Source organism: Chenopodium quinoa, unplaced genomic scaffold, assembly GCF_001683475.1.
Source record: "Chenopodium quinoa cultivar QQ74 unplaced genomic scaffold, ASM168347v1, whole genome shotgun sequence".
Lineage (NCBI taxonomy): Eukaryota > Viridiplantae > Streptophyta > Magnoliopsida > Caryophyllales > Amaranthaceae > Chenopodium > Chenopodium quinoa.
Window position 1 is genome coordinate 3,225,509 of NW_018743697.1, and position 26,872 is coordinate 3,252,380.

Consider the following 26,872-nt stretch of genomic DNA (forward strand, 5'->3'; position numbering starts at 1 on the left):
GATTGCGACCGGCTACAAGGGACGATATCAATCGAAAAGGTAAGGGGGTTGGCGTCAGGTATTTGTTTTTATTTTTTTTTATTTCAGTCGTTCCAGACGAACGCCTGAAATTTTAGGATGTTCCATGGAAGGAACACCTGAAATTTTAGAATCCCCCCTCGAACATTCTAAAATTTCAGGCGTTTTCCCCTATAACATTCTAAAATTTCAGGTGCTTCCCCCCTTGAACGCCTAAAATGTTAGAATGTTCCAAGGGTGATTCTAAAATTTCAGGTGTTCCTTCTATGATTACGAAAAAAAAAATAAAAAAATTCATAGCACTTACCGACTCCCTATGCTCCGACGATCTTTCTAGTGGCATCATTGCTTCCTTAAACTCGTTCATCCACCGTTTGTGCTAATTGGTGTAAAACAAATATTTAAAAAAAATATGACATGGTGGTTGTTCGTAGGTGATGGTTGTTTGGTGGTTGGTGGGGTAACAAGTTAGAGAGTGGTTAAAGAAAGTGAAAGTGGAATAGGGTCAATTTTATATGGGGAGATGTTTGTAAAGTCATGTTAAAATACGGGCGTTACCCAGTAAATACCGGACGTGGTTTAGCAATTCACCTTATTTATTAAGAAAAAAAACCATCAAAATCAGGGGACTATGATTATCGGGCCTTGCCAATCTACTACAATCTGGGCTTTGGCTCAAGATTTTTAGATTGGCAAAACAAATGAATTTTTTTATTGGGCCTTATTGATCAATATTCAATATCATCAACTTCCATTTGTTTGCCTTTTAATACGGTGGACACTCATGTCTCATGGCACGTGTAACCCAAACCCGTTTACATCAAGTTTCAATAATTGTACTAGAAGTCTAGAACCAAGATTAGGGGAATAAAAGCTTATATGAATAATATAAATATATTTGTATTTTTCCAACTTTTAATCACAACCCTTCAATCATTAATAAACCTATTTTCATGCACTCTTATCTTTATTTATTATTACTCCGTATTTTTTTAAAATATAAAAAAATAGCAGTATCTGCAAAATATATTGCATTTTCAGTGCATTAGCACGCGTTCCATTCTAATTTTACAGTTGTATCTTAGGCTAGCAAATGAAAATATTAAAATAGATATTTGACTGTAGCGGGAATGTGATTGTTGAGAAGATAGTCTTCCCAATCAATGGACTTGGGATCAAAGTTAAAATGTTCTTCATCCATGCCATTTTTTCTCATTGCTATCCTTAGCTTCTCAGTGTTCTTGTCATCAAAGCTGCATGCAACGTAGAATGAAGTAATTATATTGGTAAAGCTAGGCTACGATGACAATTAATAAGAAGACCAATTGATGATGTTGGTCACTAATGACTACATATATAGCTAATTTGACGATTTTGCCTTTGCATAAAGTTTGAAATGAAATTAGGGGATGTTTAACACTTACATGCCCGTAAACAATGTAAACGCGTTGTAACTTGTTGCAATTTTATATGTTGCCTTTATGCGCATACCAAGTTTATTTTGATCGACTCTGAAAGAGTGGAATGATGCTATATCCATTAATTTCAACATCTGCATAACAAAAAATAGTCTAGTATTAAAGGCAACATAAGTTCGTTGCAATAAAAATCAGTCTAGTATTAAAGGCAACATAAGTTCGTTGCAATAAAAATCCTAGGGACAACAATTCCAAAAAAAAGAAAAGAAAATTAAAGCTAAAGACGTACGATGCAAATTAAAGTACGATTGACAAGCATTATATGATGTTATGATCAGATATTCTTTTTGTTACACCACATACATGAACTCCTACCAGTCCTACCGACCAAGAGAGTAAAAATAAACCCCTAATATATATGAAGTTCGAAATATATACCATGTACAAAATGATGAGTAGAACTAAAAGGATCTGAAATTGAATTCGACTCTTCACCAATATGATTTTATTAGCCTTTACCAACATTTCTCGACCATCGTACCATGGGTTTTTTGGTGAAGTATTGGTAATTGATGTCAAGCAGTTTACCAAGAGGTAAAGGGTTTTTCAAAGAAGAATCCACATGATAAATTTTGAAACAAGGTTTATTTTCATTGGCCACCATTGCCATAACTATTGAATTTACCACCATATCAACCGGAATCTGCAATCACCATAAACACAAATTCTAGGACAGTGTTACTAATTTTGTCTTCCTATATTAGCATGATAAAGAAGTACAGTAGAAAGGATGAGTTTTGACTTACCGAATCAAAGATCGTGTTACTATCACCATTTGTAAAATTGACATATCCTTTACCATTTATGATAGAGACAGTGGCTAAACTTCTGTAATCAGATACATATGAACATATAGATCAAAATTAGTTGTGTTGGACACAAGTTATAAAGCATGCATGAACGTAAGTAATATATGATGCAGACGAGATTTGGTCCAACCCAGATCTTGAGTCATTACAATATTGCAATGCAATGCTAGAGTATTAATTAACAATCAAATAAATAAAGTGGTGTTAATAGTTATTCGAGTGCTCGCTTACCCTGAGCCTTCAACCCAACCAGAGAAAGGTTCTTTGTAAGTACTGCTAATCATGGTAGGACGAACAATAACTACTGGTAAATTTCCTTTGTGCTCGTAGATAAGAATTTCTGCCATGGCTTTCGTAAACACGTAAGTATTAGGCCATCCATACAATTTTGCCCTGTACAATAAATACATAATCAAAGCCATAAAAGATTTGATTTTAACATACCAAATAACATATGTACGTGTCTGACAGAAAAGAAGAGAGAGTTAAATACTTTATAAGGCTAAGAGGTTACTTCTCCTATTGCCGAATAATTTTTAGATGGAACATTGGAACCTTATTTGTTCTTGTGAAATGAACTCTCTTTTTGTATTTAACATTTATTATATATGCTTTGTATAAAAACAAGATGTATAGCAGTTTGGGCGGTCTAGGGTCGGGGGGGTTCTAGTGGTGCAGGTTTGGCCTTGGGGAAGGGGTGTGCCGGATATGGGGCTGGGGGCGGAGGCTGCGTCGAGTGGCCTGGGAGCAGAGAAGAGGGCGGTGTGGCTGGGTAGTTAAGGTTTTTTTTTCTTTTATTTTTTTTTCCTTTTTGAGTGATATATAACAAAGTGACAAATGACAATGTGGCCCCCACTTAACGGCTTTTTAGACGGAATTAGTTAAGGGTAGTAAAATTCAATTTTTAAAATTTTTATTGGTGTTAAAATAATTTTTTTTGGTGACGTTAAAAATCAATTTCAACCTTTTTTTGGTGTTAAAAAAACAAAATTTCCTTAATATTATTACTTCATATTGGTTTTCAGGGAGCTACAAAGGCAGGACAAGATCTCGTTGAATTGGAGGGAAGTTCTAACCACTTGAATTATCTTTCACTTTCGGTTAACCAACAATATGCATATGGGGATATGATTTAGAGCTTGTTTAGTTCACCTTATTTTTGCTTATTTGGTTTTGTCTGATCTCATCTGATTTAGTCTAGTCTGATTTGACCAAACTTTGAGCTTATGTTTACGATAATGTATAAGAAAAAAATATACAAAGTGTAGTCTTATTATATTCATAATAATGTGTACTTTATTAACATAGTATAATTTTCATATTTTTTTTCATATGTAGTGATAAAAATCGCACATAAAATGATAATTTGGATCTGAACATGTTTTTTCTTATCTGATATAAACTTATTTTTAATGAAATAAGTCAATAAATTAAACTAAGCAAGACATTAATTCTACGCCCATCTAAATCCCTTTATTTATTCTTAAGAATTTATTTATTCTTAAGAAAAAAGGTCCAAAATCTTACCTTCTTAGCCCTAATTGTTTCATGGTGTCTCGGACTTGTTTAGAGGAAGCTCCCTTGATTGTGAGATCATGCAATGTGTTGTCAACCAACTTCTTTTCTGTATCAATGTCAAATCCATTTATTCCACCACCATTCTTACCCAAATTATACAGTGTTTCTGGAATAAGACCGGCTTTCTCTCCGCAAACATAAGCTATAATGTTGAAACAAAGCAATCAAGTATTATTAGAGCAACTCCAACAGTGTAAAATTAGGACTAGCTTGCAATTTATGAAACTAATAAATAATTAGCTTAACCATTGGAATTGCATTACCAAATTAGCTGGGCAAAACTATTCGCTTAGCTAAGCTAATTAGCTTAGCAAATTGTGGGATTAAAAAAATTTAAATAAATAAAAAATTTATTGAAAATTAGCTTAACCATTGTGGGATTAATTAGCTACAAGGTAGATTAGTTTTGCAATCTTAGGTGGCATGGCAAGCTAATTTCACAATTAGCTTACCATTGGAGTTGTTCTTACTACTTAAACATAAGACCGCCTTTTCTGTATCAAGTACTACTAAATTCAATTATTATGCTTCGAATTAGGAAATCTGGTGTCAATTATCTAATTAATTCTTATTTTTGTAATGAAGCAAAGATGAATTAAAATATGTCCTCATAAAAAAAAAAAAAAATCATGTTTTCACTAACCCGTTGAAACATTGATAAGAATTTGCAAATTAGGACACATCTGTGCAAAGCCAATGATATTTCTAGCTCCGAATGTTGATTCCCAAAGCCAAATCATACCTAATATATACATAACAATAATATTTTAACCCTTGTAAATTAATTAATATCTACAAAATAAGTGTTTTTTGATGTTTAGAGAGCCACAAGGGCACTCTCAATATGTACCAAGTATGTAATATAATACGAGTACAAATAATTTAACAATCCACCAAAAAATAATTAGATCATAAAATCACTTTAATTTCTTTATTACCTCTCCTCAAATTTAATATTTCCAGCTGAATGAATGATTGCGTCAATATCTTTATGAAAGTCGCTATTATCGTTTGTTAAACCCAGATTGATTAATGACGTATCTCCAACAACTGGAACAACTTTTTCTGATATGAAGAAATCAAATTGTGTACCATGTCTTTCTCTTAGCACACGAAACAAATCCTTGCCAACGATCTACGTACATACATGAACAATTACGTATACATTAAGTGCATGCTATAGCTTCATTCATCAAACATAAATACACGTATGCTTATGCAAATGTTAAGTCGGTGTTAGATAAATTTACTACCTCTGTTAAATATTACGTGCAACCTTGGGGTATTATTTGTATAGATGGATCCAAGGGGGGACTACTCGGGCCTTGGCCCTCCGCCCTCACCCCCCCCAATGCCCAGATTTTGATATTATATAAATAAAAAATCTTGTATAAGTATTCAAGTTTTATAGTTGACTTAGTTGGTTAGTTACTTGTTCCATAACTTTGGAAGGTCAAGGTTCAATTCCCTTGTTAGAATTTTTTTTTTTTTTTTGGTGTGGATTTCTTAAACTCATATCCCTTTTATGGCTTTATTATTTGAAATGCTTTATAACTTCGGCCCGGGCTATTAAAAATTTCTGGATCTACCCTTGATTATTTGTTAGATATAAAATATTCCAAAGTTGCACACAACATTTAACGGAGGTAATATTTCCTAGTTAAGCTAGTGTACGTATATAAGATACCTCATTATGTAGTCTTTCAAGTGTTGATTTGTAATCCTTAGCTCTTAAAAGAAGGTACAACTTCTTCACATTTGGCTGAACTCGAAGTATCTTCTCCACGAGTACTACATTTTATACAAGAAAGAGAAGGGCAGAGTTTATGCAATCTTTGGCGTGCTACTTTTTATGAAAGTTTGTTAAAGTAGAGTGTATGAATAGTCAAAACAGAGTATATGAAAAATGCATAAGATAAAAAAGCGTTACAATATTAGTAAAAGTATAAAACATCAAATTGAAATAGAAATTGAAATTATGCAAAAGGGACAAATACAAGTTTATCTGCCAGATAAACGAATTTTTGTTAATCTGATGACATTTTTGTAAATATATTGAAAAAGTGTGGTCATTTATTTATTCATAACTTTTGGTAAGCTGTCCAATTACTGTTTGCAACTTGCTTTTACTATTTGGTGAGGAAATTACACATGTACACCTCAACTAGTATATAAAAAGACACATATACCCTTCCATTGGTACTTGAAAATACGATTATACCCCCAGATAAACAAATGAGGAATTAACTGGGTACAGCTCGTGCAAAAGCATATAGAATGGGAAGTAAACACATAAATCTAGCTAGAAAGAGCAAGATGAGGGAAATGACCTTTAGCAAGGAAGCCAGTTGAGCCGGTGATTAAGATTGTTTTGTTGCGAAGAAACTCAACTCCATTTCCAACTTCCATTTGTATACCAAACATATGTATAACGTTGAGTATTTGGGATTACAAGATTTAAAGAGTATTTCAAGATTTAAAGAGTAACTCGTTCATGCAAAATATGAATGAAACTATGCAAGTACTTCATCACATTAGATTCTTTAGAGCATGAGCATTGGTGAGGTTACTCACCATTATCCACCTCACTTTCAACTATCTTTTTTATTTTATTTTTTTCCAAATCATCTTCCACCTCACCTTCCACTATCATAAGCTACTAGTGTGAGTCACCTTATTTATTTATCTACAATGGTGAGGTTACTCACCATTCTCTCTCCTAACTACCCCATCATTTTCTCTTTCTCACTCTTGTTTTATTTTATATTTTTTAAAACATGTATTAATCTCTATTATTTATTTGTAATTTTTGAACTTACATAATTAATTAAAAAAAGTTAGACATTCTTTAGTGCAATATTAATAGTCATTATAAATAGTACAATATTAATAATCACTTATGTATGTAAATTGAAACAATTTTTTTTTCTAATTTTTGAAATAAAAAGTACAAAAATAATACAATATATAAATAACATAGTTTATTTAGTAAAGACATCCATTAAAATTAAAAATACAATATTCATTAACAGCGACTTTTGTCATCTCTTCATTCGTTGCCGAAACGTCCCCATATATGTTCAACCAAGTCATTCTTTAGTGCAATATGGGTCTCCCTATCACGAACATTATTTCTATTTTTCATATAACCATTTAGATTGAGCCTATCCAATCGTCCACTTCTCACAGTAAATGGTTGGTTGTTGTTACTAGTTGATGATTCAGCTACATTTTGGGGTTGGTCATTGATAAATTCAGTTGCATCATAATGCAAATATCCATCTCGCTCATCTTCAACAATCATATTGTGCATGATAATACAAGCCATTACAATTTTCCATAAAATTTCGGTCGACCATGCTAGACTTGGTTGACGTATTATTGCAAATCGAGCTTGTAACACTCCAAAGGATTTCTTGTCAACATGTGACATTTCAATGTAGCATTGCATGTCGGTCATATTTTACAACATTTCTCATTATTGAGCTAATTTTATATTATTATTATTTACAAGATATAATTTATTGGGTAATAAACAAAGAGCAATTATATTTATTGGAAGATTGGTTATTTGGATTATTTTGAGAGGAACCACTTCCGTAATTAGGATTATTAAGATCCATAATCACAAATTATTTTTATAATGAAAAAAAGAAGAGTGAAATTTTAAGGGTGAGAAACTATATCAATATTAGGCTCTATTTATAGATAAAATTATAATTATACCGTTGGTGAAATTATTTTTTTGGAAATATGTTTAAATGAAGTGAGAAACTACCGTTGGAGCATTATAGCAATACTAACTGTTAAAAATTAATATAGCCGTTGCATTCTACAGCAAACAACAAACACAAATAGCAAACATCAAACACAACTTGCAATATTCATGACAAGTGTCATGTGATAATTGGACCTAAAAAAAATCAGATTCTTTGGTTTAGAAAGTCAGCAACTCACGCTCATACTCAGTGCCGCTTCAGACGTTGCTACCTCATACTGTGAGTAAGTAATGAGTCAGATATTTCAATGGTAAGCTAACTCAAAAAAAGTGAGAGATAGTTCTGAAGAGGGTACTGACTCACCGTTGTACACGCTCTTAGAGGTCTATATATATATTATACTGACAATATTGTATGTAGATTACTAGCTATATAGAAATGTATGAGTCAAGTACAAACAATTGGCTGGCCTGGGTTATTTATTGATGATTTGATATGTCTTCAATGAGATCATATAGTTGATTCATTGATAAGATCTGGACTCCGGAGTACAAAATTAGGTTGATTCATTGATAAGTATTACTGTATAAAATTATGCTTGATCTGTTGATGTTTCAAAATTGTACAAGTTAAGCAAGCGTAAGAATGATCCATATATTTATTATTACTTGTGCTAAATATGGCAATATCAAATATGGTTGATATTGCCTTTATTGTGACAAGACTGACAACTGACAAGGAATATAATACGAGTAGTGCGTAAATATATAGAAAAAAACTCACCACCTAACATAAATCTAATTGGTACGTGTTTAACCCTTCACTTAGCTTTGCCACATTTTTATTCTTCAACAATCACAAAACCACTTCGATCTAGTGTTTAACCAATGAGATGTATGCACACTTCAAAGTGCACATTATCCATATGTATGATATTTCTCTCGATGGCATAATACAATTTTTTTTTTTTTTGAATTGAAACATTACATAATACATAAAAAAAAATACATATCGAATCAAACTACTCCATTTACATTTAAAAATGTGTTTATTTGATAGTCATAGCTAAAATTGGATATATATGTCTAGTATAATCCACTCAATCCTTTAACCCTTCTTGAAAAAGGGAAAAAAAAAAATCTTTTTGATATTCACCTTTAGATTAAATATCAAAATAATATACATATAATCAATACTTGCAAGTTGCAACTAGAAGTACTAAAACAGTGATAAAAGAAAAAAAAAAAGTATTACAATAGATCAGATAATGAAGTTTATTTTAGCTTTAACAAATGAAAGCATACGTTAAAACAAGTATTTGACTGTTGCTGGAATATGATTGTTAAGAAGATAGTCTTCCCAATCAATGCACTTTGGATCGAAGTTAAAACCTTCTTCTTCCATCCCATGTTTGCTCATCGTTGTCCTTAGCTTCTCGGTGTTCTCGTCCTCGAATCTACGATAATGTAGGCGAAATTGATGATACATTGTTAATAAGGAAAATTATATCGATGATTTTTTATACTACTACACATTATTCATTCAAATTAAGCCATATAATAATAGGGGGCTTATGTAATTGGTTGCCTTACATAGGACCAATATTCAAATGTTACATTTATGGAATATAGAATTTAATTTGAAATAATACAAGGGTGGATGTGTAACACTTACATGCCCGCAAACGATGTATTACATATTTACATGTATAGGGCCTGAAATTTGTTGCAACTTTATATGTCACCTTTATGTACATTTCAAGTTTATCTTGATAAGCCTTGAAAAAATGACATGATGCTATATCCACTAATTTTAACATCTGCAAAAGATTAAATAATTCAAAATTAGAAACACATAATTAATTAAGTATGATTTCATTTATCATGCTATCAATTATATACATGAACTTCTTCCGACCAAGAAAGTTAAAATAAATACCCAATAAAAAAATTTGCGAAAAAGAAAATTTACCAAGGACACAACGATAAGCAGAACTAATAACATTTGGAATTGAACTCGACTCTTCACCAATCTGAACTTATTAGTCTTTACCAACGTTCCCTGACCATTATACCATGGGTTTTTGGCGAAGTATTTGCTATGGATGTCAAGTTCTTTACCAAGAAATAAAGGGTTTCTCAAAGAAGAACACACATGGTAAATTTCTAAACAAGGCTTATTTGCATTTGCTACCATTGCCGTTAGTATTGAATTTGCCACCATATCAACCGGAATCTGCAATCACCATATTATATAGTTCAAATTATATATATTATGCAAAAAGGAATAAGGATTTGTTTTGACTTACCGAATCAAAGAGAGTGTTACCATCACCGTTTATAAGATTGATATATCCTTTACCATTTAGAATAGAAACATTGGCTAAACTTCTGTCATCAAATAATAAGCATGAACATACAATTTAAAATAAATTAGCTAGATATAAGTTGTGAAACATAAATGTAAGTATGATGTAGACGAGAATTGATGCCAACTGTTTTAAAATTTTTACTAAACTACTAGCTAGACATTATCAATATACACAATTATATATGCATCAATGCATGTGATTATTTTATGAGTTACGTACTTTTGTCATTCTATTACATACAATTTCAACATTCAAATAAATTCTATTCATTGTATATTAAGAGCTTGCTTACCCTAAACCTTCAATCCAACCAGGAAAGGGTTCTTTGTAAGTGCTGCTAATCATGGTAGGGCGAATAATGACTAGTGGTAAATTTCCTTTGTGCTCGTGGATAAGCGTCTCTCCCATGGCTTTCGTAAACACATAAGTATTAGGCCATCCATACAATTTTGCCCTGTATAATATAAGTAATCAACATCTATAACAAGAATACTAGATTTATAGCTTAATTTAATAATTTGATCTCCAACTTTTTAATTCAATAATTTATAGAATTGAATATCCTATCGCGTCCATGATTGTGACAATATATATTAGGTTGTTAAATTCAACTACCAATAGTAATAATGCATATATTTAAAAACTAATCAATTCATTTTATTACTCCATCCGTTTCATAATGTTAGTCCCATATACTATTTTGGGCGTTTCAAAAAGTTCTACCCATATTGAATATATATCATTTATGACTTGATTTTTTTTACTTTAATTGATTGTGGATTGATGGCATGACTCTAAGTAGGGAAATTTTTACCTTAAATTATGCAATTATGACTTGTGCTTTCCTAATGAAAAATAAAAAAAGTTAAATAAGGTAAACTAATTATGAAATCTGTTGTACTTTAATGTTAGATTCCAAATATATTTGTTTTCTTATTTTATGTGATTGATTCCATATGAGACTAACATTATGAAACAGATGGAGTAAGATATAACATCAGGTATCATATATGGAGTACAAATTTATTTATTGACTTATAATAAGGAAAGATCCTTTCACCCATTCATTCCTGTAACCTGCTGCTACCAACTGCTCTATTTGTGTGCTGTGTGCTGTCATAGTACTATAGGAATTTTTGTATACCGTTGCTGCCTTGTTTTCAGTGCAATGATTAGTTGTAGGTGATTCTGTAATTTTGTCATCTTGTGACTATTTATTTCTTTGGCTGCCCTCTCTGTAAGCTCAAGCAGAGCAGATATTTTCTAAACCTAATATCATCTCTTCTTCTTCTTTCTCTTATCTCTTTTCTCTCTTCTCTCTATTTTAATGTCCTCTTGCACCAACTATATTCAGCTCATCAACTTATACGACGATGACTTAATTAATGCTTAAAATTGATTACATGCATAATAGATGACGATCAAGAGAGTTTCGAAAAATAATTAAATTACCTTTTTAGACCCAATTGTTTCATGGTATCTCGGATTTCTTTAGAAGAAGCTCCCTTGATTGTGAGATCAAGCAATGTGTTGTCAACCAACTTCTTTTCTGTATTAACATCAAACCCTCTAATCCCACAACAATTCTCATCCAAATTATACAGTCTAATGAAGGTATCTTTATCTCTCAGAGAAAGTACACTATGGATTTGCTCAAGGATCAAGGCATGCTGCAAGTCAAACCTCTAAAGCTGCCCATGGATTCTCATTTGAAGCTCACTGCAGACAAGGGCACTCCTCTCTCTAATCCTGTTGAGTATCAACATTTGCTGGGAAAGTTGATCTATCTAACAGTTACAAGACCAGATATTGCTTTCTCAGTGCAAATTCTGAGTCAATTTATGCATTCACCTACAGCAACTCATTTACAGGCTGCAAAAAGGCTCCTGAGATATCTGGCTGGAACTGTGAACCAAGGAATTTTGCTTGCTTCTTCTTCTACTGCTGAACTGATAGCATATTCAGACAGTGATTGGGCAAGCTGTCCTAACACCAGGAGATCAACTACAGGATATTGCATTCTGTTAGGAAAATCTCCAATTTCTTGGAAGGCAAAGAAACAGTCAGTTGTAGCAAAATCAACTACTGAAGCAGAATACAGGGCAATGGCATTAACTGCTTGTGAAGTCACATGGCTCAAGGCCTTACTGAAAGACCTAGGAATCTCTTCTCTGGCACTAGCTCTTCTACAAAGTGACAGTCAAGCAGTTATAGCTATTGCAGCAAACCCTGTGTTACATGAGAGAACAAAACATGTTGAAATCGACTGTCACTATGTAAGATACATGGTCAACAATGGCTCTATAATTACTCAGCATGTGGCTTCCAAAGATTAACTTGCAGACATCCTAACAAAGATTCTAAATGTGAAGCAGCACAATGATATTATGCTCAAGCTGGGTGTTCAAGCTTCACCCCACACTCAGCTTGAGGGGGGGTAATAAGGAAAGATCCTTTCACCCATTCATTCCTGTAACATGCTGCTACCAACTGCTCTATTTGTGTGCTGTGTGCTGTCATAGTACTATAGGAATTTTTGTATACCGTTGCTGCCGTTTTCAGTGCAATGATTAGGTGTAGGTGATTCTGTAATTTTGTCATCTTTTGACTATTTATTTCTTTGGCTGCCCTCTCTGTAAGCTCAAGCAGAGCAGATATTTTCTAAACCTAATATCATCTCTTCTTCTTCTTTCTCTTATCTCTTTTCTCTCTTCTCTCTATTTTAATGTCCTCTTGCACCAACTATATTCAGCTCATCAACTTATACGACGATGACTTAATTAATGCTTAAAATTGATTACATGCATAATAGATGACGATCAAGAGAGTTTCGAAAAATAATTAAATTACCTTTTTAGACCCAATTGTTTCATGGTATCTCGGATTTCTTTAGAAGAAGCTCCCTTGATTGTGAGATCAAGCAATGTGTTGTCAACCAACTTCTTTTCTGTATTAACATCAAACCCTCTAATCCCACAACAATTCTCATCCAAATTATACAGTGTTTCCGGAATAAGCCCGGTCTTCTTTCCACAAACATAAGCTATTTCGACGATGAAATCAAACACAAGAAATGTTACCAGATTTATCAAAAATCTAAATTTTTTTAAAATTCAAAGACACAATATATAGTACATCACAGTATCCGAAAAATGCATTTCATTTTAATTTTCTACAAACTTAATTGTAACTTACAATAATCATTTCTTCGAATTAGGGTTTATAATGTTGATTATTATTTAATTTTTATTTTTATAAGAAAATGTATTAAAATATCAAGCTTTAATTTCACTGACCCGTTGAAACATCAATAAGAATTTGCAAATTAGGGCACGTCTTTGCAAAGCCAATGATATTCCTTGCTCCAAAAGTGTTGATTCCCAAAGCCGAATCATACCTATATATATCAATAATCATATCATAATCCTCATAAACAAATATTGTATTATATAAAATTCGGGAAATGATTTTGACACACCTTTATATGAGAGCATAGTTTTCTATGCTCTTTTCACATAAGAGCGTGCCAAAATCAATTAAGGATGTGTCAAAATCTATTTCCATAAAATTCATATAGTACCAAATCTCCAAAAGATCATACTTCACAATCACAAAATTTATTTATTACCTCTCCTCAAATCTAGTAATTGCTGCTGAATGAACGATAGCATTGACTTCCTTACAAAAGTCGCTATCATTGTTCGTTAAACCCAGATTGATTGATGACACGTCGCCAGTAATAGGTGCCACTTTTTCTGATATGAAAGAATCAAATAAGTTGCCATGTCTTTCTCTTAGAACTCGGAACAAATCCTTCCCAATGATCTGCATAAGTGCATATATACGATCAATCACGTGTACATTAAGTGTCATATAGCTTCAACAATATAAACATTGATGAACATACGATAATATGTAAATATTTTCCGGCTTAAGATCATCTTCAATGGTGAAACTCAACTTTGAGTATTGAAATACAAAATGAGTTGTTTTTTTTATCTTTAATGGTGATACCCAACTCACTTCTCAATTTAGCAACTCATGTAAAGTCTAATTTCCCAATGATGGTGAGACTTTCTAAAGTATACTAATGTCACTTTCAATTTATGGGCCATCAAATCATATTATAAATTTTTTTTAGAGAAAAAAAAAATTAAACTTAAATAGATTGCAAAACATATTATAATATTGAATAATAACCCACACTTTTTGTCAAATAAGACTTAAAGTTGAGTATCTAAACTTAGCAACTTTCTTTTGGAGTTGCGAAATTTAGATACCAACTTATTGGTACCCTTTACAAAAAATACTCTCTCTCTCTTCCAAAGAAACTCTCTCAAGTCAAACCAATGGAGAAGGTCTAAGCACAAAATAAATACGAAGTAATTAAGATACCTACCTCACTATGTAGTCTTTCAAGTGCTGCTTTGTTATCCTTAGCTCTTATAAGAAGATATAACTTCTTCACATTTGGCTGAACTCGAAGTATCTTCTCTACGAGCACTACATTTAGAAGCTATTAGCTAATTGATACTTGTACAATTTTATTTTATTTTATTAATTAATTATTTTTTAATTGTTCATGCATGCATCCAACATCAAAAAATAAATTGTGTCAAAAAAAAATAGGAAAATTTGTCTGGAAAGGACATATATGTTCAGTTGTTCACTATTTTGTCTGGAAGGACCTTATATGTTTAAAGTGGTTTAAAAGAATCTTATAAGTTTATTTTGTTGTTTAGGGAGGGACCTTGAGGTCTGAATCCGAAAATAATTGACTTATTTTTTCGACGTTGACCTTTCACGTGACTTTAAAAAATGACCTCTTTTTTTTTCCACGATTTCCCTCCAATTCCTTCTTCTCTCTTCTAATTCCCAAATGACACATAAGGTCCCCCCAAACAACAAAATCAATAAGGTCTTAGACCAACTTAAACATATAAGGTCCTTTTAGACAAAATAGTTAACATATTTGTTCCTTGTAGACAATTTTTCCAAAGATATTGTTTCGGTTGAAAACAATGGGACCTTGCCGAAGGTCCGTTGAAATGGAGAAGACTGGATTCGATCCAAGTTGTGTTGGGCCGAAGGTTTCCTGCACAGTGAACACACGTAAACTAGCCTCGGGGGTGTTTCCGAGGAAGGCCCCTCCGATGCTAAAGTCAGTATAATGTGTAAAAGGAAGACACTATGCAAGAGAGTTTGTAGCTTGAGGCTTTTGTGGAATATTTCTGAATGCAAGAATGAGCATACGAATTGGAATATGACTCTCCCCTTGAATGTGTTAATATGAGGGCTTTTATACCTCATCATACTTGGAGAGGTTGGGCTTTAGCCCAATTGGCTTACTTTGTGGGCTGACTTTTGACTTTTGAGCAATTGGAGAGTTGAACCTTGACCTTGGGCTTTTAATTGGATCATTTAGTGCTCAGGCCCAATTTTGACTAAATTGGACCCAAACAACTTGCCCCCCAGACCCGATTTGGAAGAATGACGGGTCGGGTTTGATTTAACTCAGAAAAGGAGGGAAGTAAATGATTTAATTGATCCAAAAATTTGAATTTAAACCGTAATTAATGAGATAACAACGGTTAATGATTTGCGGAAGTTGGACGGATAATGGGCGGTTTAATCACAAGACATGTGTTTAATGGTTACTTAGTGGGTACTTAAGAGAAATTAAAGCACAGACTCTTCGTATCCCGTACCTGGAGATATAAACAGAGGCGCGTCATTCTCCTCACTTATTCACCAACACAAACCCAGAATTCTTCGAGAGAGAAACCAAGAACCCGCATCAAAACTTCGCAAATTCCCCCGAGCCTTGAGCTTAGAAACTGAGACTTGCCACTACGAACTCGTAAATCGGCAACTTTCGCTTCAGATTAAGGTAAATTCCTTTGATTTCAGTTTATTTTTCTTCGAATTCGAACTCCTTCCCCTTTTCTTTCGACTTTTCTCTTCGAAATAATCCATGGCAAGAGGAGTTAGAGGTAGAGCCCGTGCTCCAAGAAGAGCAAGGCCGATTCCCGATCCTAGGAATAGGATTGGGACCTGGAATGGTCAAAGGCCGGAGTCTGACCCTGCTGAAGGGATTAGGGCGACTCCCCTTTCCTCGGCTCCTCCTCAAAGAACGGATGAGCCGAGTGCTTCTGGACTGGACGATGAAATTCCCGCTGTCCTTTGGGATATCCTCCCTGGGTTTTCAGAGTGGGAGAATGCCGAAGTCGCTTCGGCCATGATAAAGAACCGCCCCTACTCATGGTGGGTAGAGAACGCCGATCAATATCGATTTGCTGAGCAAATTGAGTTGCACTACGGCATTTTTGAAGCTGATGGATATTGGTGCCGAATGCCCTCAGCATCCGATAGAATCCATCGTCCACCCCCGGGGTATGTGGGGGTGTACACGAGACAGCTTCAGTATGGGCTGAGGTTCCCTTTGGACGTTTTCGTCCGAGACTTGCTGATCCATTACAACATTTCCCTATGTCAGCTAACCCCCACCAGCATCCGAAGGGTGATGACATACTTATGGGTCTGCAAGTTCTTCAAATACGTGCCGAACCTGCACTGCTTCAGAAAGCTCCATCGGCTAGTGCCAAATATTCAGAGTGGGCACGGAAGCCATGGTTCTGGGTGGTATCGGATTGAGTCCCGGCCCCAATACTTGACCATGTGGCCAAATGACTCTTCAGACAAGGACTGGAGAGGTCAATGGATTTGGGTTAGGGCACCCATAGATCCGGGCCACCCTTGCGTCTTCAGCGCTCCCCGGTACTTAGCTGAGCCTGATCCCGAAATGGGAAGTCTAGGTCCCCCCGCAGATAACGGGGCGGATCCGAACCTGGATCAGCAACATATCTTCGGCAAGCTGCCGAACCCGGGGGGAGTGGTCGAATGCAGCATATCCCGGAGACTTGGCTCCCCGATACGCATTACGTTTTCCAAGAGAATATGCTAGCAGCTGTTGGCCTCAGCCGAAAGTTTAAGGATGGTAAGCTTCTTCGGCTGGGGCCGAGGCTTTTAACTACCTCTTTTTCTTCTCTCGCTTTGCTTTTTTATGCTGTGCCAACATATCTGAGCTAAACTTTTTCCCTTTCCTTTTTTCAGAGCGGGACGAGACCAACGTTGGTATTAACTACACTCGTCTTGGTGTTAACCGAGAGCGAGTTGTAACTGAACGGGCCCCGTCTATCACTGAGCCGAGGCATAGGGAAGTTCATCTGGACTCTTCCCACTTCCAAATTGAGGCTGTTGCTCTGTATCAGAGGCAGAAGCCTTGGTGGAAGAAGAGAGACCCTTGGTTTCAGCTGCTGAACGAAGAAGCTGAAGCTGCCCGCACAGCCGAAGAGGTTGCACGGGTACTTGAGGCTTGCGAAGGAGGAGAAGGGTCCTCCAGAGCTGCTGAAGCCGAAGCTGCAGCTAGAGCAGCTGAAGAAGACGAGGCTTTGCTGAAAACCTCGGTGAGCTTTCAGACAACTTTTTTCTTTTCTTCTTTTTTTTTTTTTTTTTACTCACATTCTTCTTCCCCCCTGTCTGTTACAGTCTGAAGAGAGTAACAGACACAGAGAAGGCAAAGCTCCTGTTCGTCCCGAAGATCAAATACAAGAGTCTTCAGACTCAGATATGGACGAGCAGCCCCTTCTGAAAAGGCGCCGAAGGATGGCCATCATCGGCCCTCATGATTTTCAGCAGAGGCCGATGACCATCGGCGTCGCAATAAGGGAACCTGAGGAAGGCAATGGATCGCCGAGGGTTCCCCAGCCAACACCCCAATCTCCTCAAAAGACCCCTCCGCCACCTCCTGAGATGGAGGTGGATCAGAGAACTCCCGAACCTAAGGGAGGGGTCCAAGAAGAAATCAAGGAGAGTGCTGCTGAGCACGAAAATAAAGATGCCGTGATGTCAAGTGCTGAAGGCTTCACGGCAGATATCGCAAGAGAGGTTGAGGCTTTCGTCCTCACCCCTGAAGAAGAGGAGGTCATAGTACTTGACTCCTCTGAGAAGGACGATGCTGAGACAACCAAGGCTAATCAAGCTCCATCGTCGTCCTTCCCTTCTTTCCAGACTCTGCATTCTGGAGAAATGGGTTTCTCGGCCCCCCGAATTCCAATCCCAGATCACATCTGGGACCTCATATGGGGTCAAAACCGAGAAGGAGCTGCAGCCTACTTCGGCAATTTTGCTGGCATGTCCGAAGTAGACAGGGCAAGGATCTGGTCGCTGAAGGCCACTGCTGGGATGGGCGAATCCAGTAGATCAGTTCCTGACCCAGCCAGGTCTAACCAACTGCTGATGATGCAGGTAATTTTCCTTCATTTCCTCCGAAATTCAGCTCTATTTTTTTCTTATTACTTATTTTTTTTTTGTCTTCCTGTTTTCAGTTCGTGCACAATCAGACTCTCACTGTAGAGCTGATTGATACCCTACAAGATAGGGTAGACGCTGCTGTGCACGAAAGGAAGGTGGCTGAAGAGGAAGTTAAGCTTGCTAAGCTGAAGCAAGCAGCAGCTGAAGAGAAGCAGCAGGAGGTTGAGGAGTACGGTAAAAAAGCTGCCGAAGCTCTGAAAACCTTCTGCGATGCTATGGAGATGGAGGTTTTTCCCCCACTGATGGAAGGGGAAAAATTCCTCCAGGAGCATATGGGAGTGGACGTCTCCAAATTCAAGGCTGCTATTGAGAGCCGAATTCAAGAAGGAACTGCTGCACAAGCTGAAGTACAGCAGCGTCTAGAGGCTCTTGAAGCCAGCCGAATGGCTGCTGAAGAGTTGCTCCTGGCCAAAGACGTCCAACTCTCAGAGGCTGCTGCTGCTGCTGGAGCTCAAAGAGCTAAGTTCCAAAAGGCTGAGGATCAACTGCTGATCCAGAAAGTTGAAGTGGCCCAGGCTCAGACAAAGGCTTCCCAAATTCAGCAAGAGCTGAATGAGCTGAAAGGCTCCTCCTCCCAAGTCGCTGATGAGCTGAAGAAATCCAAGGAAGACTTGGAGGAGACCCAGAAGAAGCTGGCTGATGCTGAGGCTTTACTCAAAGTCCGTGTCTATACCCAAGAGGAATATGAGATGGGTTTCAGAAACGGATTCCGAGTATGCCGAAGAGTCTGCCTTCATGCTGAGCCGAAGCTGGACTGGTCTAAATGTGCTGAGTGGGTCCAGAATCCCGAAGACCCTCACATGAAGTTTGCAACTCCAGCTGAAGCTGAAATTCTTAAGGCTGAGGAAGCCGAAGAGGAAGCTGAAAGACTGGAGTTGGAAGCTGAGCAGAGGGAAAGGGAGGCTCGGCAAAGTGCAAAGCCCGCCTCTTCTGCTGCTGGGGCTGAGGCCACCATGGGACTCAACGCTGATCAGTCTGATCCGCCGGCTGAAGCATAGGAACTCGGGCAGTCGTCTTCAGAATCTTGCGGTTCATCATGTGCTTAACTTTAGACTTGCCGCTTTCTGAGTTTTTTGCCTTGTTTTTTGCTTCAGCTTGCCTTGTCGTACAGCAGTTTTATTTTTTTGCTTATGTACGTATTTCGGCAGCTGTTATTTTCCGCTTGTGGGCGGCTGCCGATACTGAATTATTGAACTTGTAGCTCAATTTTTTTCTTCAGTTGCTTTATTTTTGAATGCTTTACTGTTTCTTTTCTTCAACTCTGCCGAACATAGCTGCACTGCGTGCTTCTTGCCCCCACAGAAATTGAAGTATGACTTTAGTTGAATAAGCAATTTCTGAACTTCTTCAAAATGGATATCCGAAACACAGGGCCAACTGAAGGCAATGCTTCTGGGATACAAGTCTTACTGAAGATTGACTGTCTGAAAGTTGGATATCCGAAACACAGGGCCAACTGAAGGCAATGCTTGGGATATTAGCTTTCTGGGACTAACCTCTTTAGAACAAGTCTTACTGAAATTTGACTTCAGCTGAAAGACCAGCGTTCTTAAAGAAGACGCATATTCGAAACACAGGGCCAACTTAAGGCAATGTTTCGGATAATGGCTCTCTGGGATACAAGGCTCAGTTAAGGCAATATCCCAGAATTGTCCATGGACTCATGTCTTTGGAGAACAGGTCTTACTGATGTTTGATTTCAGCTGAAAGACCAGTGTTCTTTAAAAAGACTGAGTTTTGTAAGCCATCTGAAACCCAGTTACCCGAAGGCGAAGGTTTCAGACGAGGCTGATTTAAAAAGGCTGTTATCCTTGATTTTCTGTCTATCTTTGAAAAATGGATACCCGAAACACAGGGCCAACTTAAGGCAATGTTTCGGATAATGGCTCTCTGGGATACAAGGCTCAGTTAAGGCAATATCCCAGAATTGTCCATGGACTCATGTCTTTGGAGAACAAGTCTTACTGAAGTTTGACTTCAGCTGAAAGACCAGTGTTCTTTAAAAAGACTGAGTTTTGTAAGCCATCTGAAACCCAGTTACCCGAAGGCGAAGGTTTCAGACGAGGCTGATTTAAAAATTTTCAACTGTTGCTGTTATCCTTGATTTTCTGTCTATCTTTGAAAAATGGATACCCGAAACACAGGGCCAACTTAAGGCAATGTTTCGGATAATGGCTCTCTGGGATACAAGGCTCAGTTAAGGCAATATCCCAGAATTGTCCATGGACTCATGTCTTTGGAGAACAAGTCTTACTGAAGTTTGACTTCAGCTGAAAGACCGGTGTTCTTTAAAAAGACAGGTTTTGTCAGCAATCTGAAACCCAGTTACCCGAAGGCGAAGGCTTCAGACGAGGCTGAATAAAAAACCCTCAAAGAGTAGATAGAACAAAGAAAATTTTGAAAGGATAAAAAGTTGTAAATTTTATATAAATGGCGGCTCCAAGGCCTGTCATTAGTTCAAAATGTACTTACAAAGATTGTTCTGCCCCGAAGGGTTTACACATGGTATTTTTTCAGTACATCAGCATTCCAGTGATTCTTCAACTCAGTTCCATCCAACTGCCGAAGTCGGTATGTCCCTGTCTGAAGCTCATCATAAATTTCATAAGGTCCCTCCCATGTAGCTGAGAGCTTCCCATGGATTCGGCCTTTCTGAACTGCAGCAGCATTCCGAAGGACAAGATCCCCAATTTTGAGAGGCCTTGCATGGACCCTTCGGTTATGGGAGATGAGGTCTGAACTTATCCCGGGCATATCAGCTGCCGAGAAAGCAAACACATCTCTGTTATCCCGCAGGAGCTGAATAAGTTCACAACGGGTGTTAGGATCAAGGTCCATCCCGATTGTTACACATTTCTCAGCATCTCCTTCGGCCAACTCTGCTGTTTCAGTCTGTTGGTCCATGTCCATTGCCGATGGACTGGACTCTTCAGAATCTGGTCTGCTGCCAATGTCAGCAGGTGTCCCAGTCTTTGTGTTCTTCGGCTGGCTCTCTGAGTCTTTCGGCTCAGATGAAGAGTCAACCTTTTCCCTTTCGGGACCTTTTTCTCTGGGCACTGATCCTTGGGCCGAAGCACTTAGGCCTTTCGGCTTTTTTGTGCTTGGCTCTCTTTCTTTTTCTTTCTCCTCCTCATCCTTGTCGTTATCTGGGCGACTACTGGATGGCTTGAGGTAGTTGCACCTTCGGGCGTCCTTCTGGTTGCCCTGTATCCTTTCGGGGAAGCCGGCGTCTGAGACATAAATCATCAGCTGATGATAAGTTGAGACGACCCCTTGGATCTCGTGAATTATGGGTCTCCCCAAAATCACGTTGTACACTGAAGGAGCGTCGATGACCAAAAACTCAATCATGACGTTCCGGGCTGCCTCATCGCAACCGATGGTGACAGGAAGTGTCACCTTCCCATCTGGATAAGTTGAAGCCCCATTGAACCCGGATACCGGATAGGGTACCGGCGTAAGGTGCTTGGGCTTCAGCTTAATTTGGTTGTAGGCCTTTCGGAACAGAATGTTTGCTCCGCTGCCACCGTCAACAAGGACCTTACTGACGTCGTGGTTGGCCACCGTGGCGATGATCACCAACGGATCCTCGTGAGGGAACGTAATCCCCCGGCAGTCGGCGGCTGTGAACGTCATGTTCGGCACCGGCGACTGGGGAGCTTGAATGTCAGCGTTGTTCACCTGGTGAGTTAAAGCTCTAAGGTGACGCTTGTGCTCCCTCCGAGAGTATATTCCTCCCGAGATAACATTGATCGGAGGGAATTTCCCCTCCGGTTTTTTACTGTTTTTCCGAGGGAAATCAAGGTCCTGCCGAGGGTCCTTTGCTAACCTTTCGGATTCTTTTTTCTCGCGGTGATCCGCGATGTATTTTTTCAAGTATCCCTTCCGGACCATGTCTTCTATCTGGTCCTTCAGCTGGATACACTCCTCAGTGTTGTGGCCCGAAGAATCGTGGAACTCACACCACTGATTTTTATTTTTTCGCTGATACCACTCTGGGAGTGGTCTCGGCTTTCGGTAACTCTGCTCCTCCTTCGTCACACTGTAAATTTTGGCGCGTGGAAGAGAGAGAGGAGTGTAGGACTCATATCTGCCTGTGTATGAGGCAAACCTGTCCTTCTTTAGGTCGCTGGCCGAAGATGGCTCCGAGGCCTTTGATTTTCCCTTTGCCTTATGGCCTTGGCCTTCAGACAAGGGTATTTGCCTCTGTTTCCCTCCCCCGGATTGAGGTTGGGTTTTTGCTTTATTCCATTCTTCGGCTCGGATGAACTTATCCGAAGCACTAAGAGCTTTCTCCAAGGTCTGCGGGGTATGCATGACCATAAAGTCTAGGAATTTTCCTGGCTGAAGGCCATTCTGCATTGCAAAAACAGCTAGCCCCTGGTCCAGCTGGGAGACGCTTGATGACTCGTTACTGAAACGGGTCAGGTAGTCTCGGAGGCTTTCAGTTTCCCCCTGTTGCAGACCCATGAGCTCTGCGGTAGTCTTCTCTCGGCGGTTTGCCGTGGAAAACTTGCTCCTGAACTTGGAGGACAGATCATCCCAACCTGTTATGGAGCCTTGCCTTACTCCCTTGGAGATCCACGCTTGCGCGACCCCCTTGAGAGTGGTTGGGAAATATTTGCACCAAGTCGCCTCGGATCTGGGGCAAAGATGCATATGAGTCTCATACGAGGCCACGTGGTCCTTCGGATCCGTGGTCCCGTCATATGTGATATGCGACGGTATTTTAACCGTGGGTACGCGCTCTTCCAGTATCCATTGCTCGAATGGTGAACTAGCGGGAAGCATAATGGCCTTGCCCTTGTTCCCGGCCGAAGGGACCGCGCTCCGCCCTCTTAGAGAGGTAGGAGTGGTTTTCGTCCCTGGCTGGGAAGTCTGGGCCTCGGCTGCAGGGAACGAGAGGCGACTACGCACGCTCGGTTCCTGGCCGCCGAGTCGGTCAAGGACGCTTCTGCGAGCAGTCTCGGGTTCCCGGCGAGTAGATTCTGGCCGAGAAGCTGAGCTGCTGCTCTTATGCGCTGCTGGTCTTGAGGATGAGGATCCTTTAAATAATTGAGAGTTCTTCTTCCTCTGTTTTTCATTTTTCCAAGAATCCTCCTCCCACTCTTCCAGTTCCCGGAAGGAAGGAAGCTTCCCACCGTCATGGTCTAACTTCCTCCGCTGATGCTGGGTATGCGGAGGAGTTCGATCACGAGGCGGTGGCATATTCTGTGCCCTCATTGCCTCCATGAGTACTGCCAACGCTCTTGCCACCTCTTCCGAACTGGGCCCCGTCAAAGGGGTCCCCGGCCGAGTGTGGGCATGAGGCCGTGCAGCCGATGGTTGGCTTCGGGACACTGAATATGTCCTATGATCAGACTGACCCCTGCTAGACCGAGAGTGGTCCGGCCTATATTGAGAGTCATGCATTATAGGAGATAGGGAATCCTCCTTGTGTGATCCTCCCCCCGAGCCGGCACCCTTGGGAGAGTTCCGGTCCGGCGTGGGCGATGGTGTAGGGGTTTTAGGCTTTTCGCCCGCTCCTTGACGGAGGCTTTTGCTCTTGCGGTTCTTAGCCATGGCTGCTAAGATAATTGCAAGATGATCTTGGTTAGGAATTTGGCTTAAAGATTTTTGAAAGTCTTCCCCACAGACGGCGCCAAATTGTTTCGGTTGAAAACAATGGGACCTTGCCGAAGGTCCGTTGAAATGGAGAAGACTGGATTCGATCCAAGTTGTGTTGGGCCGAAGGTTTCCTGCACAGTGAACACACGTAAACTAGCCTCGGGGGTGTTTCCGAGGAAGGCCCCTCCGATGCTAAAGTCAGTATAATGTGTAAAAGGAAGACACTATGCAAGAGAGTTTGTAGCTTGAGGCTTTTGTGGAATATTTCTGAATGCAAGAATGAGCATACGAATTGGAATATGACTCTCCCCTTGAATGTGTTAATATGAGGGCTTTTATACCTCATCATACTTGGAGAGGTTGGGCTTTAGCCCAATTGGCTTACTTTGTGGGCTGACTTTTGACTTTTGAGCAATTGGAGAGTTGAACCTTGACCTTGGGCTTTTAATTGGATCATTTAGTGCTCAGGCCCAATTTTGACTAAATTGGACCCAAACAGATATAATATTAAATAAATGAATAAATATATTTTTTGGGTTTAAACTACAGAGTACAAAGCATGCTTAAATGATTATTGTACGTTTAATGGTCCAAATTACTCCATAACGTAATAATGATAAAAAAAAAAAAGGAAAAGTAACAAAAAAAAATTTAGTGAGAGCATGCAAGATTAGGGAAGTAACCCTTTGCAAGGAAGCCAGTTGCGCCGGTGATTAGGATAATTTTGTTGCGAAAAAACTCAACTCCATTTCCAACTTCCATTTGTAAACCTAAATATAAAACAAAAGACGAAAAAAGACGTTGCGTATTTGAGATAACAATAATTTAAGAGTGTATTTCTATTTGAGATTTAAGATTTTAAGAGTAATAAGTACATGGATTTATATATATGTACAAGCGCTTCATTTTATTCGTTAGAATGCTATATATATAGTACTTTTGGATTGCTGCGGCATCAAGTTACTTATCAAGTTACAATTGGCTGCGTGGCTAGGTTCTACCCAAAAATTTTAAAACTGATTAATTCGCTTAAGCTTATGGTTGAGGCCCAGGAATATGTTTTTATACTCTATCAATAACATGACTTGAATGTGACAAGGTCAGACGCATCAGATCAAAGAAAAATAAGACCATATACAAGTTTTTACGAAGTACAACTACCAAGTACGGAGTAAAACTTTTTTTTTTTAAAAAAATGGTAATATATAAAATCATTATTGGGAAGCCTTTCTCACGAGGAATAGGCGGAGTAAAACTAACTGGTAGTAAATGTCACGGAATAGCTCAATAAATTATTAATACTCCGTATTTCATAAGCTACATCTTACAGGAAGCTCTTTTGAAATATAGAATATGTACATGAACTTTTTTAGTACTCCGTAAATAAAATGACTTGTAACATAAAACCAATTGATAATATATCTTTAATTATGTGTTACGAGTAGTAATATTTATAAAACTTTGATACTATGAAAATTAGTATCGTGACTAATCTAACAATATATAGCTAGAGTATTTACATAATATAGGTTAGATTTAACCGTATCTGATTATCAGATTTAATTCGAGTGTAAGTCATGCTAAATCATTGTACTCATACAAGCTAAGTCAAATAAAATTAAAAACATCTGATCATCAAGATTTAATTCGAGTTGGATCATGTGAGTTAGACATAGATTTCCAAATACAAACAACTCAGAACAACATAGATCAAATAAAATTTAACAAGCTAAATAGGTGCAACATACAAAATAACAACCTGCTGGTGGGACTAGTTTAAGAGCAAACTTTTTAATCACGGAGTATTAAATACGGAGTATATTGAAATCAAATAATCTTTTCCAAAAAAAAGTTACTCATCCTATGCAGTTAATCCCAAGTAGGTTTAAAGGTTAGGTTGCTAATACTCCCTCTATCCCTTATTTTATGCTTCATTTGACTTTTCACGGTCTCCTAGATGTGTCTTCAACCGTATATTTTTATACACGTAAAAATTACAAAAAACTTGATATTGATAAAATATACTATGAGGCGTTCTATAGGTTAGCGAGAATTTATGGTAAAAGTTTTATTAGTTTGACCTATATATTTGCAATGAGGTAAAAAATAAGGGATGGGGGAGTAGTAATTTAAAAAGTTATTACTAGCAAACTAAGAAAATGCATTATGGAAATTTCTAATTTTGGCAAGAGTATGAATAGACATGGGTTTCCCTTCCATTTCAATCCATATTTAATTATGTGTTTATTAATGTTTAACGTGTCTATTAAAAAAAAATTAATTACGAATTTAGTTGAGATTTGAAAATTCAAAAATTGTTTAATTTGAAATGGAAAGATTTTTGCATACTTTAATTGTGGCCTTCTTAGTTGATTATTACTCGTATCAATAATCAACTTTCATAATGCCTTCCTGTTTAGTTGCTGAAAAATAGTTCCCATGACGACACTTTGACAAGAAATTCGCTGTTTTGAGTTAAATGTATTTAATTTTCTTGAAATTTGATTTGCAAATTGCAACTTCATTTGTTATATTTAATGATTGATGTATGTTCGATCAGAAATGAATAAGTTCGGCGTAAAAACTTGAACAAGCTATGTATGTAGGGTCAAATTCTTAACTTCGATTTGTAAGTCTCAAAAAGAAAAGGAAAAAAGAAAGTTTTTTTGGGCAAGAAAAATAAAATAAATAAATAAATAAAATTGTATAATTGTTGTCGATGCTAGACAATCTTCATTGATGAGACTCAATTTAGAGTATTGAAATGCAAAATGAGTTATTTTTTTTAACTCCATTAGCGATATCTAATTCACTTCTCAATTTAGCAAATCATGTGAAGTTTAGTTTCTCGGTGATAGTCTCTAAAGTATACTAATGTCACTTTTCAATTTATGGCCCACCAAGTCAATATTGTAAGTT

General features: G+C 37.7%; 2 protein-coding genes and 1 pseudogene across 4 annotated transcripts; all 3 read right to left on the reverse strand.

Annotated features, from left to right (window-relative positions):
* Positions 1–1,120: 1,120 nt before the first annotated feature.
* LOC110683966 lies at positions 1,121–6,624 on the reverse strand (annotated as a pseudogene).
* A 308-nt stretch (positions 6,625–6,932) lies between these two features.
* LOC110684486 lies at positions 6,933–7,343 on the reverse strand. Its single transcript, XM_021860942.1, has one exon. It carries the CDS (start codon positions 7,341–7,343, stop codon positions 6,933–6,935), a length of 411 nt encoding a protein of 136 aa, XP_021716634.1.
* Positions 7,344–8,529: 1,186 nt separating this feature from the next.
* On the reverse strand, positions 8,530–24,838 carry LOC110684274 (fatty acyl-CoA reductase 3-like). Of its 3 annotated transcripts, none has more exons than XM_021860712.1 (10): positions 24,637–24,838; positions 14,373–14,476; positions 13,602–13,798; positions 13,270–13,370; positions 12,824–13,016; positions 10,266–10,427; positions 9,911–9,989; positions 9,574–9,837; positions 9,277–9,421; positions 8,530–9,058 (listed from the first exon to the last, which is right to left on the reverse strand). In XM_021860712.1, the coding sequence occupies exons 1-10, from the start codon at positions 24,713–24,715 to the stop codon at positions 9,030–9,032; spliced, it is 1,353 nt and encodes a 450-aa protein (XP_021716404.1). In that variant the 5' UTR covers positions 24,716–24,838; the 3' UTR covers positions 8,530–9,029. The 3 variants fall into 3 exon arrangements, with proteins under 3 accessions (XP_021716404.1, XP_021716405.1, XP_021716403.1); XM_021860713.1 differs by having other exon boundaries at positions 9,285–9,421; positions 9,911–9,992; XM_021860711.1 differs by having other exon boundaries at positions 8,532–9,058; positions 9,911–9,992.
* Positions 24,839–26,872: the final 2,034 nt, after the last annotated feature.